The sequence below is a fragment of the Lolium perenne genome, chromosome 4, assembly GCF_019359855.2.
Source record: "Lolium perenne isolate Kyuss_39 chromosome 4, Kyuss_2.0, whole genome shotgun sequence".
Classification (NCBI taxonomy): Eukaryota; Viridiplantae; Streptophyta; class Magnoliopsida; order Poales; family Poaceae; genus Lolium; species Lolium perenne.
In genome coordinates this window covers 76,535,304-76,549,376 of record NC_067247.2, presented here as the reverse complement: position 1 = coordinate 76,549,376, position 14,073 = coordinate 76,535,304, and the positions used below count along the sequence as shown (strand labels likewise).

Genomic DNA, 14,073 nt, shown 5'->3' with positions numbered 1-14,073 from the left:
GCCTTGACATGAAGGTGTCCCAAAGATATCAACAACCACACTTTCTAAGGGTAATCAACAACAACCACACCTGGCCATGTTAAACTACATATAGAAACTGATTTATGTGACGTCAAAATTCAGTTCTCCTAGAACTAGCTTTGCATTGGTGGGCATGTCATATTGACGAAATGAGGAGTTGCATTCATCTTCAAGAACTAGTTATTTTGTGCAACAATTGTTTATTCTAGGATATACCTAAAATTATTTTTTGTAGAAGCTTCTAACATTGGATTTTACAGTTACCACAATCAACGGCCCTTCTACTTTCATACAATAACTCTCATCACGTAGCGTCATTTTAAGACTGATGAATAGCAGTGTAGTACCCGAAGTGGATTGTAGAGAATAATGCGGTTGAGTCGAGGCCGATATGTGTACCTCCTGGTTCGTTATCGGGATAAACACGAAACCAATTTTTTTAATACAGAAACCGCGCTACTTATCACAGGACTTCTGTATATATAAATCCAACTAAATATAATACGGTTGACAACCGTAAGTTCAACGCAAGTTATGAAGCTCTTTTACTGAACGAGTATAGAACTAGAAATCCCTCATGATAATGTACAAGAGCGGAACTTACTCCTAGCACATATGAGCCTTGACATGAAAATGTCTCGGAGGCATAAATAGTGTAATGCACTTGCTATTCTGCTTTCATACAGTATATAACTCTTATCATGTTGTGTCATTTTAAGAATGATGAATAGTAGCACAGTACCTGAAATGGATTCTAGGGAATAATGCAGTAGAGTTGAGGCTGATTTGTTTATCTCTAGGTTCACTGTTGGGGATAAACATGGCACTGAAACTTTCATAAAGAAACCATCGCAGGACTTTTGCATATATAATTTTTTTCCAGTAACTAGAACACATGTGACAATCGTAAGTTTAACAAATGTTATGAAGCCCTTTTACACAACAAGTATAGAACTAGAATGCCCTTGTCCATAATATCCAAGAGCAGAGCTTACTACATATGAGCCTTAACATGAACATGTCTCACAGGTATAATAGTCTAATGCACTTGCCTGCTATACTACATATAAAAGCTAATTTAGCCGCACATAGAGCGTATAACAGATTTAATGTCATCAGCGATATTCTTAGCATCTGCAGCAATACCAGCCAATCCTCTCCTTGCCAACCCAGCACAGTAGAGTCTATTTTCACCTTTCCAGTGATTTGGATATTCTTTGGTTGGCAGTCCATTATCATTTAACATGCTCTCACCATTCTGCGCTCAAAAATAATATATTGCTCGATTAGGAGATTTAATAATTGTTGCAAAAATATAAATATGACTTGGGAAAATTCAAAAGTTTATGTTAGTACCTTGAGCCACATATTTGTTGTGCTCTTGTACCCAGTTGCAAACACAATTGCATCAAATGGGGGTTCATTCCCAGATTGACATTTTACTATGTTGCCCATGATCTTAATAATGCTTCCTTCAACCTGCAATAGGTAAAGTAAATATTAATAAACTGGCATAGTTAATCAAAATATATGTTCCAAAATATACTTACTTTGATGATGCCTCTTTTTATTAACCCGACAGTCCCAACATCAATCACAGCAGATCGGCCAGTTTTTGACTTGAGGGTCATTGGACCCATTTTTGGCATTCTGATGCCATGCCTTGATAGGTCCCCAAATATGTATTTTGTCGCCATAACAAGGAGGCTATCCACTAGATTCAGGGGAAGATGCTGGGCTAGTGTCATCCCCAACCGGATTAGTTCCTTTGTCATTACATGAATCTGCAGCCACAAAATACTGTCACACATCTGATACAATATGCTAGAAATAAAATATCATTCTAGTAGTAATAATACTAAGAAATTATATCCCTATGACCAATTGAAATTATATAGTGCACATACCGGGCTTCGTATAACAATCGAAGTATTGGCACCATGTGTCGCAAGGTCGTAAGCGATTTCCATCCCAGAGTTGCCAGATCCAATGACCAACACGCTCTTACCTGAGAAGCTTTTGCCTGACTTGTATCTTGACGAGTGGATGACCTCACCCGGAAAACTATGAAGTTCAGGGATCTCAGGAATATTCTCTGCACTATTCTCACCACTCGCCACAACAAGGAACTTTGCAATAAAATTTATTGTTGTGCCCTCCACCATGTCACGAGCCACAATGGACCAATACTTCTTATCGTCGTCATATTTGGATGACTCCACGCTAGTGAGATACTTTGGTTGAATATTGAAACGCTCCATATATTCATCCAAGTACTTCAGAAATAGGGCTTTTGGTATGTATGTTGGTGCATCTGGTGGATATGACATGCGTGGTAACTCACAGAACTCCTTTGCGAGATGCAGCTTCAAGCGGTCGTATGCGCGGTTGCGCCAAAGTGACGCGCTGCAGTCCTCACGCTCGACGATTACGTAAGGAATGGAGAATTGGGTTAGGCACGCTGCTGTTGCGAGGCCTGCAGGACCCGCACCAACAATCAACACGACGACATTCTCCATTACGAAGACAAGATTTCACGAAGTTGTGGGATATGGGTGCGGTGGTAGGCTAGGGGACTTAGTAAGAAGAGGTATTTGTTTGCTTGTTGGCTGAATGGATATTTGGAAGAGATAATTGCATATGAGACATATATATATATACTTGTAAATTTTGCCTACCTGTTCTATTTTGTGACTAGGTGCAGAAAAAGGTGCATACTACCTGGTCTATCTAGTTCCTCTAGATATAGAATGTTATAACTGGCGTTGTTGGTGGGAAGACAACCTGGTACGGGGAATAGGCAGGAAACGCAATCTATATACATTCTTTTGGAAACTTACACTATATTTGCGTATAGTTGATTAATGTTCCTTCCTTTTGTATCATCGTCAATGAAAATACTCCCGAGATGAAGATTTATTCAGAGTATCTATGTATATTGTCCAAATATTTCTTACCTTTACTGTACTTGAGAGGATAAGGACGAGTCAATGTTTCCAAACATTTTGACCCGATTTTTTTAATATTATTTTATTACCTAGTGCCACTGCCAGGGCCAGGGATATAGTTTTTTTTTCCGAAATGGGGAAAATATCGCCCCAGCTTCTGCATCCAAGGGATGCACACAGCTTTTTTATTAGATTATTCACAACACCTTACAAGAGCAATACAAAAAATCAAACTCGAAGCCACCTCGCTAAACCTACAGAGGGATGAAGGGGGTGACAGTTCACCAACTCACATCAACCAAAAACCAAATGGCTTCCCAGGCCGTCCAATAGCAGATGAGAAGCACATTCAGTCAAGCAGACTATCTGCATACGCCAACGCACACGCCATAGAAGTTGCTACTGCCGTCTTCCTCGACTCCATCTTCAAGAGAGATCATCGCATTGACCATGCCAGGCCTGCCATCGATGCCGCCACGACGCCAGACGACTCCACCATCCTGTGCGAGTCCATCACACTGCATTTGTCCCGAGACACCACTACACCATGTCGTGGCGACACGGCGACGCCGACACAGCAAAAGCACACCGCTCCACCTCAGCACCACCGCCATCCGTTGTCTGCTCCAAAAACGATGCCCCCAACAGGAAGAACAGCGTTGCGCACCGCCATCTTCCGATCTAGGAGACCCGGATCTAGGGTTTCCCTTGGAGCGGCTCATGCGAAGAATGCAGACTGCAGAGACAATGCCTTCAACAAGGTAACGACGAAACACGCCGCCATCATCCGCCATGACCGAAGTCCGGGCCGGCTTTCACCGGCAGCTGCGCCTCGCCATCGGGACCTAGGCGACGGATCGCGATCCGCCACAGCTATCCACACAACTAGCCGATCTCCTTCGGCGAGAGAGAAGACCACCACCGCGGTGCCACGATCAGTGGCACCAAACGCCCGCCACCTGCCACCAGGTCGACGCCGTCCCCGCCATCGAGGGCCGCCGCCCTTGGTGTCGTGGTCCCAGACCTTGAGGAGGAGTAGTACGAGATCCGTCCCCATCACCGCCTGCCCAGCGATACCGAAGCGAGGACGAAAGGAGACGACCGCGCCGCCGCCCTATCACCGCCCGCCCGTCGGCGAGGAAGTGAGGAGAAGCTGCGCCACCAGATACCAGGGCCACGCCACCGCCGCCATCGCCGCCCGCCTGGCGAGAGGGCCGCGCCGCCATCATCCTCCAAGTGTTGGGGCCACCCCCCAGTGCGGAGGCGAGCCTCCATCCGCCGCACCAGGGGTCCACGTGAGGATCCCCGCCGCCCCCATCACCGGTCGCGCCCGGCTTCGCCGGCAGCAGCCTCCGGGGACGTGGAGGGGGAGGAGGGGGAGGGGAAGACGGCGGCGGTGGGGGCTAGGGTTCCGCCCCGAGTCGCCCTGGAGGGGAACTGTCAACACCCGGATTTCTAAGTCCAGATGCCTATTATGCCATACATCGCAATCCCAGGAATATTGTTTTTGCGAGACATAATAGATTGATATCACAGAACATCATTCATTACAAACCATCATAGTCTTACACCAAAGGATCACATGATCCAGTCTTGATACAACAATTGATCTAAAGTTCAAATACATAGCACATAGCGGAAGAAACGTAGTAGCGGCCCATCTATTCCACATACAACGCTGACGTCAGGAAGTAGTCCTAGTTATCATAGACGTCCTGCTGTCCATCCTCCTGGTACTGGTTCTCCTCTTCATAGTCTGGCCATTTGAATAGCCAAGGACAAAGCCGTGAGTACTTTTAAAGTACTCGCAAACTATCACTAATAGAAGTACTAATAGCTCTAATCATGGTTCTAAGCTTCTAGGTTTATTTTCATAAAGCCAGTTTTATTTCTCAAACACTTTGATAGTCAAAGACTCCTTACTTGTCAAAAATTACTCAAGTGGGAACATTAGTGTCATTCCCACAACTTGGTGGTAGTCAAGTCAAAGTCACAATTCAAGTTCAAGTCACAAGTCACCAGTCATGTTTTGAAAAGTTTTGATGACGGAACAGTATGGCCTTTCCAACTGTCCATGACCGCGGACACGGCTATTCGAATAGTTTAACACTCTGCAGAGGTCGCCCACTTTTGCCACAATAATTGCAATAATCCGTCAGGGGTAACTGGCCCTGATTTATCACACTCAGTGTGTGGACTACCAATCATAACCTTTCAATTACATACCCTAGTATAGGCACCTCTCCCTATGAGTTTGGCCTCCCAGCCATGGCAAACCGCCATCCTGGGAACTGCAAAGGGCTTGGGTAGGACATTCACCTTATTTCACGTCATTTCACTTTCAACGGAGGCAGCCTCGGCATAACCCCTATGACGCTTGTTCAGAGGGAACCCGTACTAACATACATAAGTTTCCAGTTAAGCCCTACCCAGATTCAGGTATTGTGGGGGTACTTAAAAATTGGAATGGTATCGCATCCGAACCCAACCATCAGTTTTTGTCAAAGAGTCACCTCGTTCACCAAAAGTCATATTCACCTTCCAAAACTTTCAATAGAATGACTCATCATTCCAAGGTTTTCAAAAATCATTTGACTCAAGTGTTCCCATCCAGAGTGATCAAGATTTTGTCCTTAGCACTAGCAACTAGTCATGAGGGGTGCTAACTAAATTTCAGCTAGGCTAAATGTGATGCTCTTGTAGTATTCCATCTCTAGACCAAATCAACTATAAGACAAAAGCCTTGGTAAACAAAGTAAATGATTGCAAGATAAAAACTTGGGCTTGGATAAATCCAGAAACACCATAATATTGCAAGAGTATCTTGCAAAGGTATAGCTTGTAGTATGGGATCTTGTATTGGTAATAGCTTGCCTTGAGTGGTATAGTTGTAGAAGTGTTCCTCTTCTTCTTCGTAGAAGACCTCCTCTTCCTTGTAGCCTTCGGTACTAGCGTCTATAAACGGATACGAGGTAACAATCACCAAACAATACTTAAGTACTAGACTTAACACTCAAAGGGATCATACAAGCTAATCTAGCATCGCAACATTATTAACATGGTGGTTGGCTTTGTTTCCTTTTAAGAAAAATATTTTCCTCTCATTGAAATATTTATTAGGGTTTCTATTTATTTCCTTTGAGAAATAATTTCCTCTCATTGAATATTATTAAGATTTAATATCCTCAAATAATAAGTATGAGATCATGTTGACCAAAGTCAACACTTCATATTTACCATTTGGGAAAATGATTTAAATGAGATACTACATCTCATACCATTTAAATACCACTTTGGAAATGATTTAATTTTCTCAAGTAGTAACATATGGGGTCGTGAAGACTAATGTCATCACCTCACATTGAGTTACTTGTGAAAGTGATTTAAATGAGATGCTATATCCCATAGAATTTAAATACTATTTTTGAAATAATTTAAATGAGCTAGAAATGGCCACATGGCCATTATTTGAATCTAGCCCATGTTCAGATGAAATAACTATGTCATATTTTTGCATAAACAATTAGATTTTTTGAAATGTGATTTATGAGAGTTGGAATTAACTCAAAATAATTTATGGTTGATTTTAAATAAATGTTTGAATTTTGAAAAGGTACTGCCTTGTCATTTTTATTGCAAGTGATCTATAACGAAACAAGGGTTGAGACCAGTGGGGTTGGCTAGATCTTTTCATCTACTTTCACACACAATTTGAATCAACTCAATTGGATCAGTAGATTTGTTTTTATTCAATTTCAAACACAGCACCAATATTGGATTTGAATAAATCGAATTAAACGAAATTCAAACGGTGGGCTTCGGCGGGACGTTAATGGGCCAAAGAGAAAAAAGAGGAGCAGGCCGGCCCAACTACGCGTCTCATGCGCACGGGCCGCCTGACAAGGGGCTCCACCTGTCAGCGACTCTTAACACACCGAAACGGTACTCGCGAGGTGAGCCGCATGATTAGAAGGGGATCGAACGACGCACGGTCGTCGTCGTCTCCGACGAGATCCAACCCTGGCCGCGGCGAGCCTAGGGGGTCGGAGACTCACCGGAGCTCCGGCGATCGTCGGCGATGAAGCAGGGCGACGTTGCGGACGATGAGGAAGCCAACGGTGGTCGTGGCAGCTCCGGGGGTGGACGGAATCGTCGTCTCCGTCTTGCTACTAGTGCGGCGGTCTCCGATGAAATTCCAGCGAGGGAGAGGGCAATGTGGAGGCGCGAGGAGTGGAGGAGGCTCAGTGAGGAGTGGTGAGTGAGAGGGCGTGAAGAAATCGTGCTGAGGATGCCTCTATTTATAGCGAGCGAGAGGGCAGGGCGGCACAGGCAGGTCGCCGTCGTCGATGATGCCACAGCGGCGGAGAGGCTCGGGCGAGGACGCAGAGCTGTTCAGGGTGTCATGGCGAGCAGGACATGCGTCATGGCATCGAAAATGGTGGACGGTGGCGGTCGTCATCGTCATGCGGCCGTGATGTACCGTGGCGAAGATCGTCGACGGTGACGGCGGCTACAGGGCTCGCGCGGCCCAATGGGGATGTCTGGGCGGTTGCTGGTGTCATGGTGATGGCGTGGCCGAGAGGAGAGGGCGAGGGGAGGACGGAGTCAACGGGGCGAGGCAACGCTCTGGCGTGTCCAGGGACGTGTCCGTGCGCGTCTTGGCTCGTCTGGGCGTCGTGGGCACGTCCTGGCCAGGGCGATGTGGTGCTCTCCTTGGCCAATGGCGTGCATGAGCATGACCAGGGGAGTGTGTGCTGTCTATTTGACATGGTTGGTGAGGCTAGAGAGGAGTGGAGAGAGGGTTGACATGAGTGCATGACATAGGTTGGCATGGTCATTTCTTTCAAGGAACAGTGGTTGTAAAGGCTTGGCATTGTCCAGGAGGTCCAAGAGGGAGTGAGTGGTGACCTAAGCACAGATGGTTTAGTCAAAAATCCATTGGATAAAGAGATGTATTGAGTTGGCAGATTGGTGCACACCATGTGTTCGATGAAATGGCCCCAAGAAATTCAACTTTGAATTTGGACAAAATCTTTTATGGGTGTGATTCAATTAATATTTGGCACCTCTTGCTCGCCTTGGTTTGAATTTTAGAAGTGTTTTGGTGAAATTCAAATGTGAGGTGATCTAGAATCTGATTCAATGTTGTCACTTTGGTTGCTTATAATAAGAATTTGAAAATGAATTTGCAAGGTTGGTCAACACCAAAAGTGTTCACCTTGATGAGGTATTGGATGAGGTTCAAAGAGTTGAGCAATTTTGGTTTAGAAATGAATAACCACAGGGGCCCAAAGTGGGTAACATGTTAAAATTGTCACATATGACCATTATCATATGTGACTTGATTTTGATTTTTCTTTTGATTTGTTTTGCATTTTTTTGATTCAAATGTTATTATTTTGAGTTTAGTATTGTTTCCAAACCATCAACACAAAGTAAAATGGCCTAGGTTAAGATTTGCAAAAGTGTCCATAGGCTCATATGTGAATTCCATTTTTTTATTTTATTTTCTTTTTCTTTGACCAAAGGTCATTGTTTTGGGTTCATTGAGTGTTAGGTTTAGTTTAATAATGGTTAACAACCATTTTGGTAAAGTAAATATGGCATAGGTCATTATTTGCAAAAATAGCCATAATCTCACATATGCCTTTTTTGTATTTTTCTTTTGCTTTGTTTCTTTTTGACTCCAAAGAGCAAGGTTTAGGGTTTAAGATCATTTCCAAACATTTCACACAACAAACATGGAAAAGCACTACATATATGCATGATCACCATGCACACCAAGTAATGCAATTAAAGTTTTTGTTGGCTCCAATTTTTGGAAAAAGGGAAATTCATTTTCTTCTTTGTTTGTTTAAAACTTTGGATGTTACAGGAACGACCCGAGCGGTCCGTTATTGTCGTTACCCATTGGGCGGAGGGTCCTCGGGATGGTGGTACGCGAGTTACCCAGCTTCGGAACACCTACACGATGATAGCGCCTACTGCTGCTTGTCTGGAATTATCTGGGCGCTTTCGCGTTGTTACAATGAGTTGTGGTTGTCCCTCTAGGGCTCCCAGGATCTAGCTTATAAAGGCACTCGGATCTAGGGTTTACACGGAGAGTCCTAGCCGGAATACAAGTTGCCTAACTACGGAATATTACATTGCCGTGCATGTCAAGGATCCGCCTTCCCTTACTGTCGTACTGGATCCGGACACTTCATGGGCCTTCACGGATCCGGCCTCCTTCGTAGGTCGGTTAAGATCCGGCTCCTGATTCCTCGGCTGGACTTCATGTCTTCATCCATCATGATCTACATCAACTGGGCCGCCCGATGGGCCACATGCCACATCACCGTCTGTGGGCCACCCGGGCTTGCCGGGTCTAGGCCATGTCGTTGATATACCCATAAAGTATACCCACAACAGTGAGGCATAGGTTAAATTTCTCGCACCCCAAACGGCCCTGGAGGGCCCGGGATATAGTGCAGATTCTTTTCTACCACGCTACTGTTGGAGATATGCCCAAGAGGCAATAATAAAGTGGTTATTATAATATCTTTGTGTTTATGACAAATGTTTGCATACCATGCTAGAATTGTATTAACCGAAACATTGATACATGTGTGTTATGTAAACAACAAGGAGTCCCTAGTAAGCCTCTTGTATAACTAGCTTGTTGATTAATGGATGATCATGGTTTCGTGATCATGAACATTGGATGTTATTAATAACAAGGTTATGTCATTGGTTGAATGATATAATGGACACACACCCAAATGAGTGTAGCATAAGATCAAGTCATTAAGTTCAATTTGCTATAAGCTTTCGATACATAGTTGCCTTAGTCCTTCGACCATGAGATCATGTAAATCACTTACACCGGAAGGGTACTTTGATTACATCAAATGCCATTGCGTAAATGGGTGGTTATAAAGATGGGATTAAGTATTCGGAAAGTGTGAGTTGAGGCATATGGATCAATAGTGGGAGTTGTCCATCCCGATGACAGATAGATATACTCTGGGCCCTCTCGGTGGAATGTCGTCTGATTAGCTTGCAAGCATATGATTGGATCATAAGAGATGACATACCACGGTACGAGTAAAGAGTACTTGTCGGTAACGAGGTTGAACAAGGTATGGAGATACCGATGATCGAACCTCGGACAAGTAAAATATCGCGAGACAAAGGGAATCGACATCATATGTAAATGGTTCAATCGATCACTAAAGTCATCGTTGAATATGTGGGAGCCAATATGGATCTCCAGATCTCGCTATTGTTTATTGCTCGGAGAGGAGTCTCGACCATGTCTGCATAGTTCGCGAACCGTAGGGTGACGCGCTTAAGGTTCGATGTCTCATAAGTAGATTCGGAATATGAGATGGAGTCCGAAGTTTTTGTTCGGAGTCTCGGATGGGATCCAGGATATCACGAAGAGGTCCGGAATGGTCCGGAGAATAAGATTCATATAAGGGAAGTCATTTTCCGGGGTTCGGGAAAAAGTCCGGTGTTTCGACCGGAGCTTCTAGAAGGTTCTAGAGGGCCACAAGTGGGCCCACCACCCCGGGAGAGGCCACATAGGCACCACATGGCATGGTGGGGCCTGCCCACTATGACATGTGGGCCCAGGCCGGCCTACCCATTAGAGATAAGATCCATCTCTAAATTTAAATGGTTTAAATCTAGAGATAAGATCTATCTCTAAAATAAAGTGTTTAAATGAAGAGATAAGGGGAAGGCTTGAGGGGGAAGAAAAGTCCCCCCCTCATGCGCCGGCCAAGGGATAGGTGGGGCCAAGGGGGAACCCTAGGATGACCCCTCCCCCTATATAAATAGGGGAGGGGGTGGCCGGCCACCACACCCATCCTTCCAACCCTAGCCGCCCCCCTCTCTTCCTCCTCCATACGCTGCTCAGGCTTAGGCGAAGCCCTGAAGTAATTCTTCTCCACCACCACCACCACGCCGTCGTGCTGCTGGGATTCCGTGGAGATCTACCACACCTCCGCTGCCCATTGGAACGGGGAGAGGAAGGGGCTTCATCGACACCGTACGCGCGACAGAGTACGGAAGTGCTGCCGGATTGCAGCACCGGAATGATCGTCTACTCCAATAACGAGATTAATCTCGTAGGATTTGGAATCTTCAAGGGTTAGTCTCATCTCCATCTCGTTGCTCCGATCTTGTAGATTAGATCTTGGCTTTTCCATAGATTAGATCTTGGATTTATTCGTCTTTGCGGTAGGAAATTTTTTGTTTTCCATGCAACGAACCCATCAGTGGTATCAGAGCCATGTCTATGCATAGATCTGTTGCACGAGTAGAACACAATGGTTTTGTGGGCTTTGATGCTTTTGTTGCTTTAGTTTGTGTACTTTGCATCTTGCGGGATGGTGGGATGAAGCGGCCCGGGCTAACTTTACATGACCGCGTTTCATGAGACTTGCTCCACGCTTGACATGCAACTTGTATTGCATAAGTGGCTTTGCGGGTGTCTGTCTCTCCCACCATAGTGAAGATTCCAATTTGCACTTTCTATTGTCAACACTAGTATCACCGTTGTGGTTCATGTTCGTAGGTAGATTGGATCTTACTCGAAAACCCTAAACCACATAAAATATGCAAACCAAATTAGAGGCGTCTACTTGTTTTTGCAGGGTTGGTGATGTGATATGGCCATAATGTGATGATGATTATATTTGATGTATGAGATGTTCATTTTTGTATTATGGCAACTGGCAGGAGCCTAATGGTTGTTTTTAATTTTTGTTAAAGACCTGCATGTCTATTCATCATGTAATAGCTTTATTTCAAGTAGTTGTTATAGTTGTTATAAATACTTCTTACATTACTTTGATCCCAAAATGTCATAGCCCTGAGAAGATCAATGATTATAGACCTATTTCTTTAACAAACTGCTGTCTGAAGTTTCTCACCAAAATGGCAGCTGATAGATTGCAAGATGTCATTATCCAATGCTTACATAAAAATCAGTATGGTTTCATCAAGAATAGGACTATTCATGATTGTGTGGCTTGGGCTTTTGAATATATTTACCAGTGTAAATCTACTGGTGCTCCTTGCATAATTCTGAAATTGGATTTTGAGAAGGCTTTTGATACTATTGAGCATGAAGCTCTGTTGCAGATTTTGAGGCATAAGGGGTTTAATGAACAATGGTTAAGATGGGTCAAAGATTTTCTTACCTCTGGTTCTTCCTCTGTTTTGCTTAATGGTGTGCCTGGGAAGCAGTTTAAATGTAAAAGGGGTGTCAGACAGGGGGATCCTCTTTCCCCACTTCTGTATGTCTTGGGGGGAGATGTCTTGCAGTCAGTGGTCAATAATCTGTTGCACAATAATTTGATCCAACTTCCTATAATTACTGGGGATCCTGATTTTCCCATCCTGCAGTATGCTGATGACACTTTGTTAATTATGCAAGCAGATGAGGCACAGTTACTGGTTCTTAAAGAGGCTTTGAATGATTTCAGTAAATCAACAGGTCTATATGTGAATTACCATAAATCTTGTTTGCTGCCTATAAATATCTCAGATGATCAGGCAAGTAGTCTGGCTCAGGTTTTTGGTTGTACTGTCCAGGGAATGCCATTTACATATCTTGGGCTCCCTTTGGGAACAACTAGGCCAAAGATTCAAGATTTAATGCCTCTGGTGGATAGACTAGAAAGGAGGTTGGTAGCTACATCTACTTTTCTAGCATATGGAGGATGATTGCAGTTGATAAGATCTTGCTTGAGCTCAATGCCCATTTTCTTCCTATGCTCTCTTGATATACCACCTGGAATCATAAAACAGTTGAACAGAATAATTAGACACTGTCTATGGAGTGATAGGAAATCTGATTCAAAAGGGAAATCACTTGCTGCTTGGGACATGATCTGTAAGCCAAAAGAAAAGGGTGGTCTGGGAATTATGGATTTTGAGAAACAAAATGATGCTCTTCTTATGAAGCATTTACACAAGTTTTATAATAAAGAGGAAATTCCATGGGTGAAATTGGTTTGGAACTATTATCCAAATGGAGTCCCACAGGCAACAAATTTATGTGGTTCCTTTTGGTGGAGAGATATTATGAAGTTGGTGGATAAATATAGAGAAGTTTGTACTGTTTCTGTTGGATGTGGTGACTCTGTTCTTTTCTGGAATGATAATTGGAATGGCATTGTGCCTTCAAAGCAGTTTCCAAGATTACACTCTTTTGCTCTCAACCCACTGCTATCAGTAAAGGAAGTGAAGCTTTGTGAAGATAGGTCATCTCTCTTTTATCTTCCATTATCACAGCAGGCTTATGGAGAATACATTGCTATGCAAGACTTTTTGGATACAGTACAGATTGCTGAGGATGGGAAAGATGTTTGGAAAACTATCTGGAAGGAGGGAGTTTTTACTTCACATTTATATTATCAGTACTGTTTCTCTCATATACCAAACAGTAAACTACATTGCTGGATCTGGAGGAGTAAGGTAGTCCTAAGGATAAAGGTTTTTGCTTGGCTGCTGATAAGTGATAGGCTGAATACACGTGATATGTTGAGAAGAAGGAACTGGCATGTCACTAATGATTATACATGTGTTCTGTGCCATGCTAACCAGACAGAAGATTGGATTCATTTGTTTTTCGACTGTAATTTTAGCAGAAGAGTTTGGTCCTATCTAAAGGTGGATTGGCCACAAGGAGACACCATTGAAGGCATGTTTTTTCAAGCCAGGAAGGAGTTTGCTAAACCTTTCTTTGCAGAAGTGGTTATTCTGGCATGCTGGCTTATTTGGAAGCAAAGGAACAGCAAAATTTTTGAGCACATTAGACCTTCTTTTGGATCTTGGAAGGCACAGTTTGTGCATGAAGCCTCTTTGCATGTGCATAGAGTCAAGGATAAGCATTCTGCTTCTTTCAAATCATGGATTGACTCTTTGTTGTAATCTTTCTTTTTCTCCTTTCTGTTTGTAAATAGTTTGTCTATGTACAGTTAAAAGCTTTAATAAATTGCTGTGGGGGTTTTGCCCTACAGTTCTTGGTCAAAAAAAAATAGTAGCTATAAGTGATGGACAACCATGAAGCGGTGCCACTAACCTTGATGCCATGCTGGTGATGATGGAG

The 14,073-nt window shown here is 43.7% G+C and overlaps 1 protein-coding gene across 1 annotated transcript; it reads right to left on the bottom strand.

The window, feature by feature from the left end:
• Positions 1-1,086: 1,086 nt before the first annotated feature.
• LOC127348453 (probable indole-3-pyruvate monooxygenase YUCCA10) lies at positions 1,087-2,540 on the bottom strand. The gene is made up of 4 exons (XM_051374478.2): positions 1,929-2,540; positions 1,572-1,805; positions 1,378-1,500; positions 1,087-1,279 (listed from the first exon to the last, which is right to left on the bottom strand). Exons 1-4 carry the CDS (start codon positions 2,538-2,540, stop codon positions 1,100-1,102), a joined length of 1,149 nt encoding a protein of 382 aa, XP_051230438.1. The 3' UTR covers positions 1,087-1,099.
• Between the last annotated feature and the right edge of the window lie 11,533 nt (positions 2,541-14,073).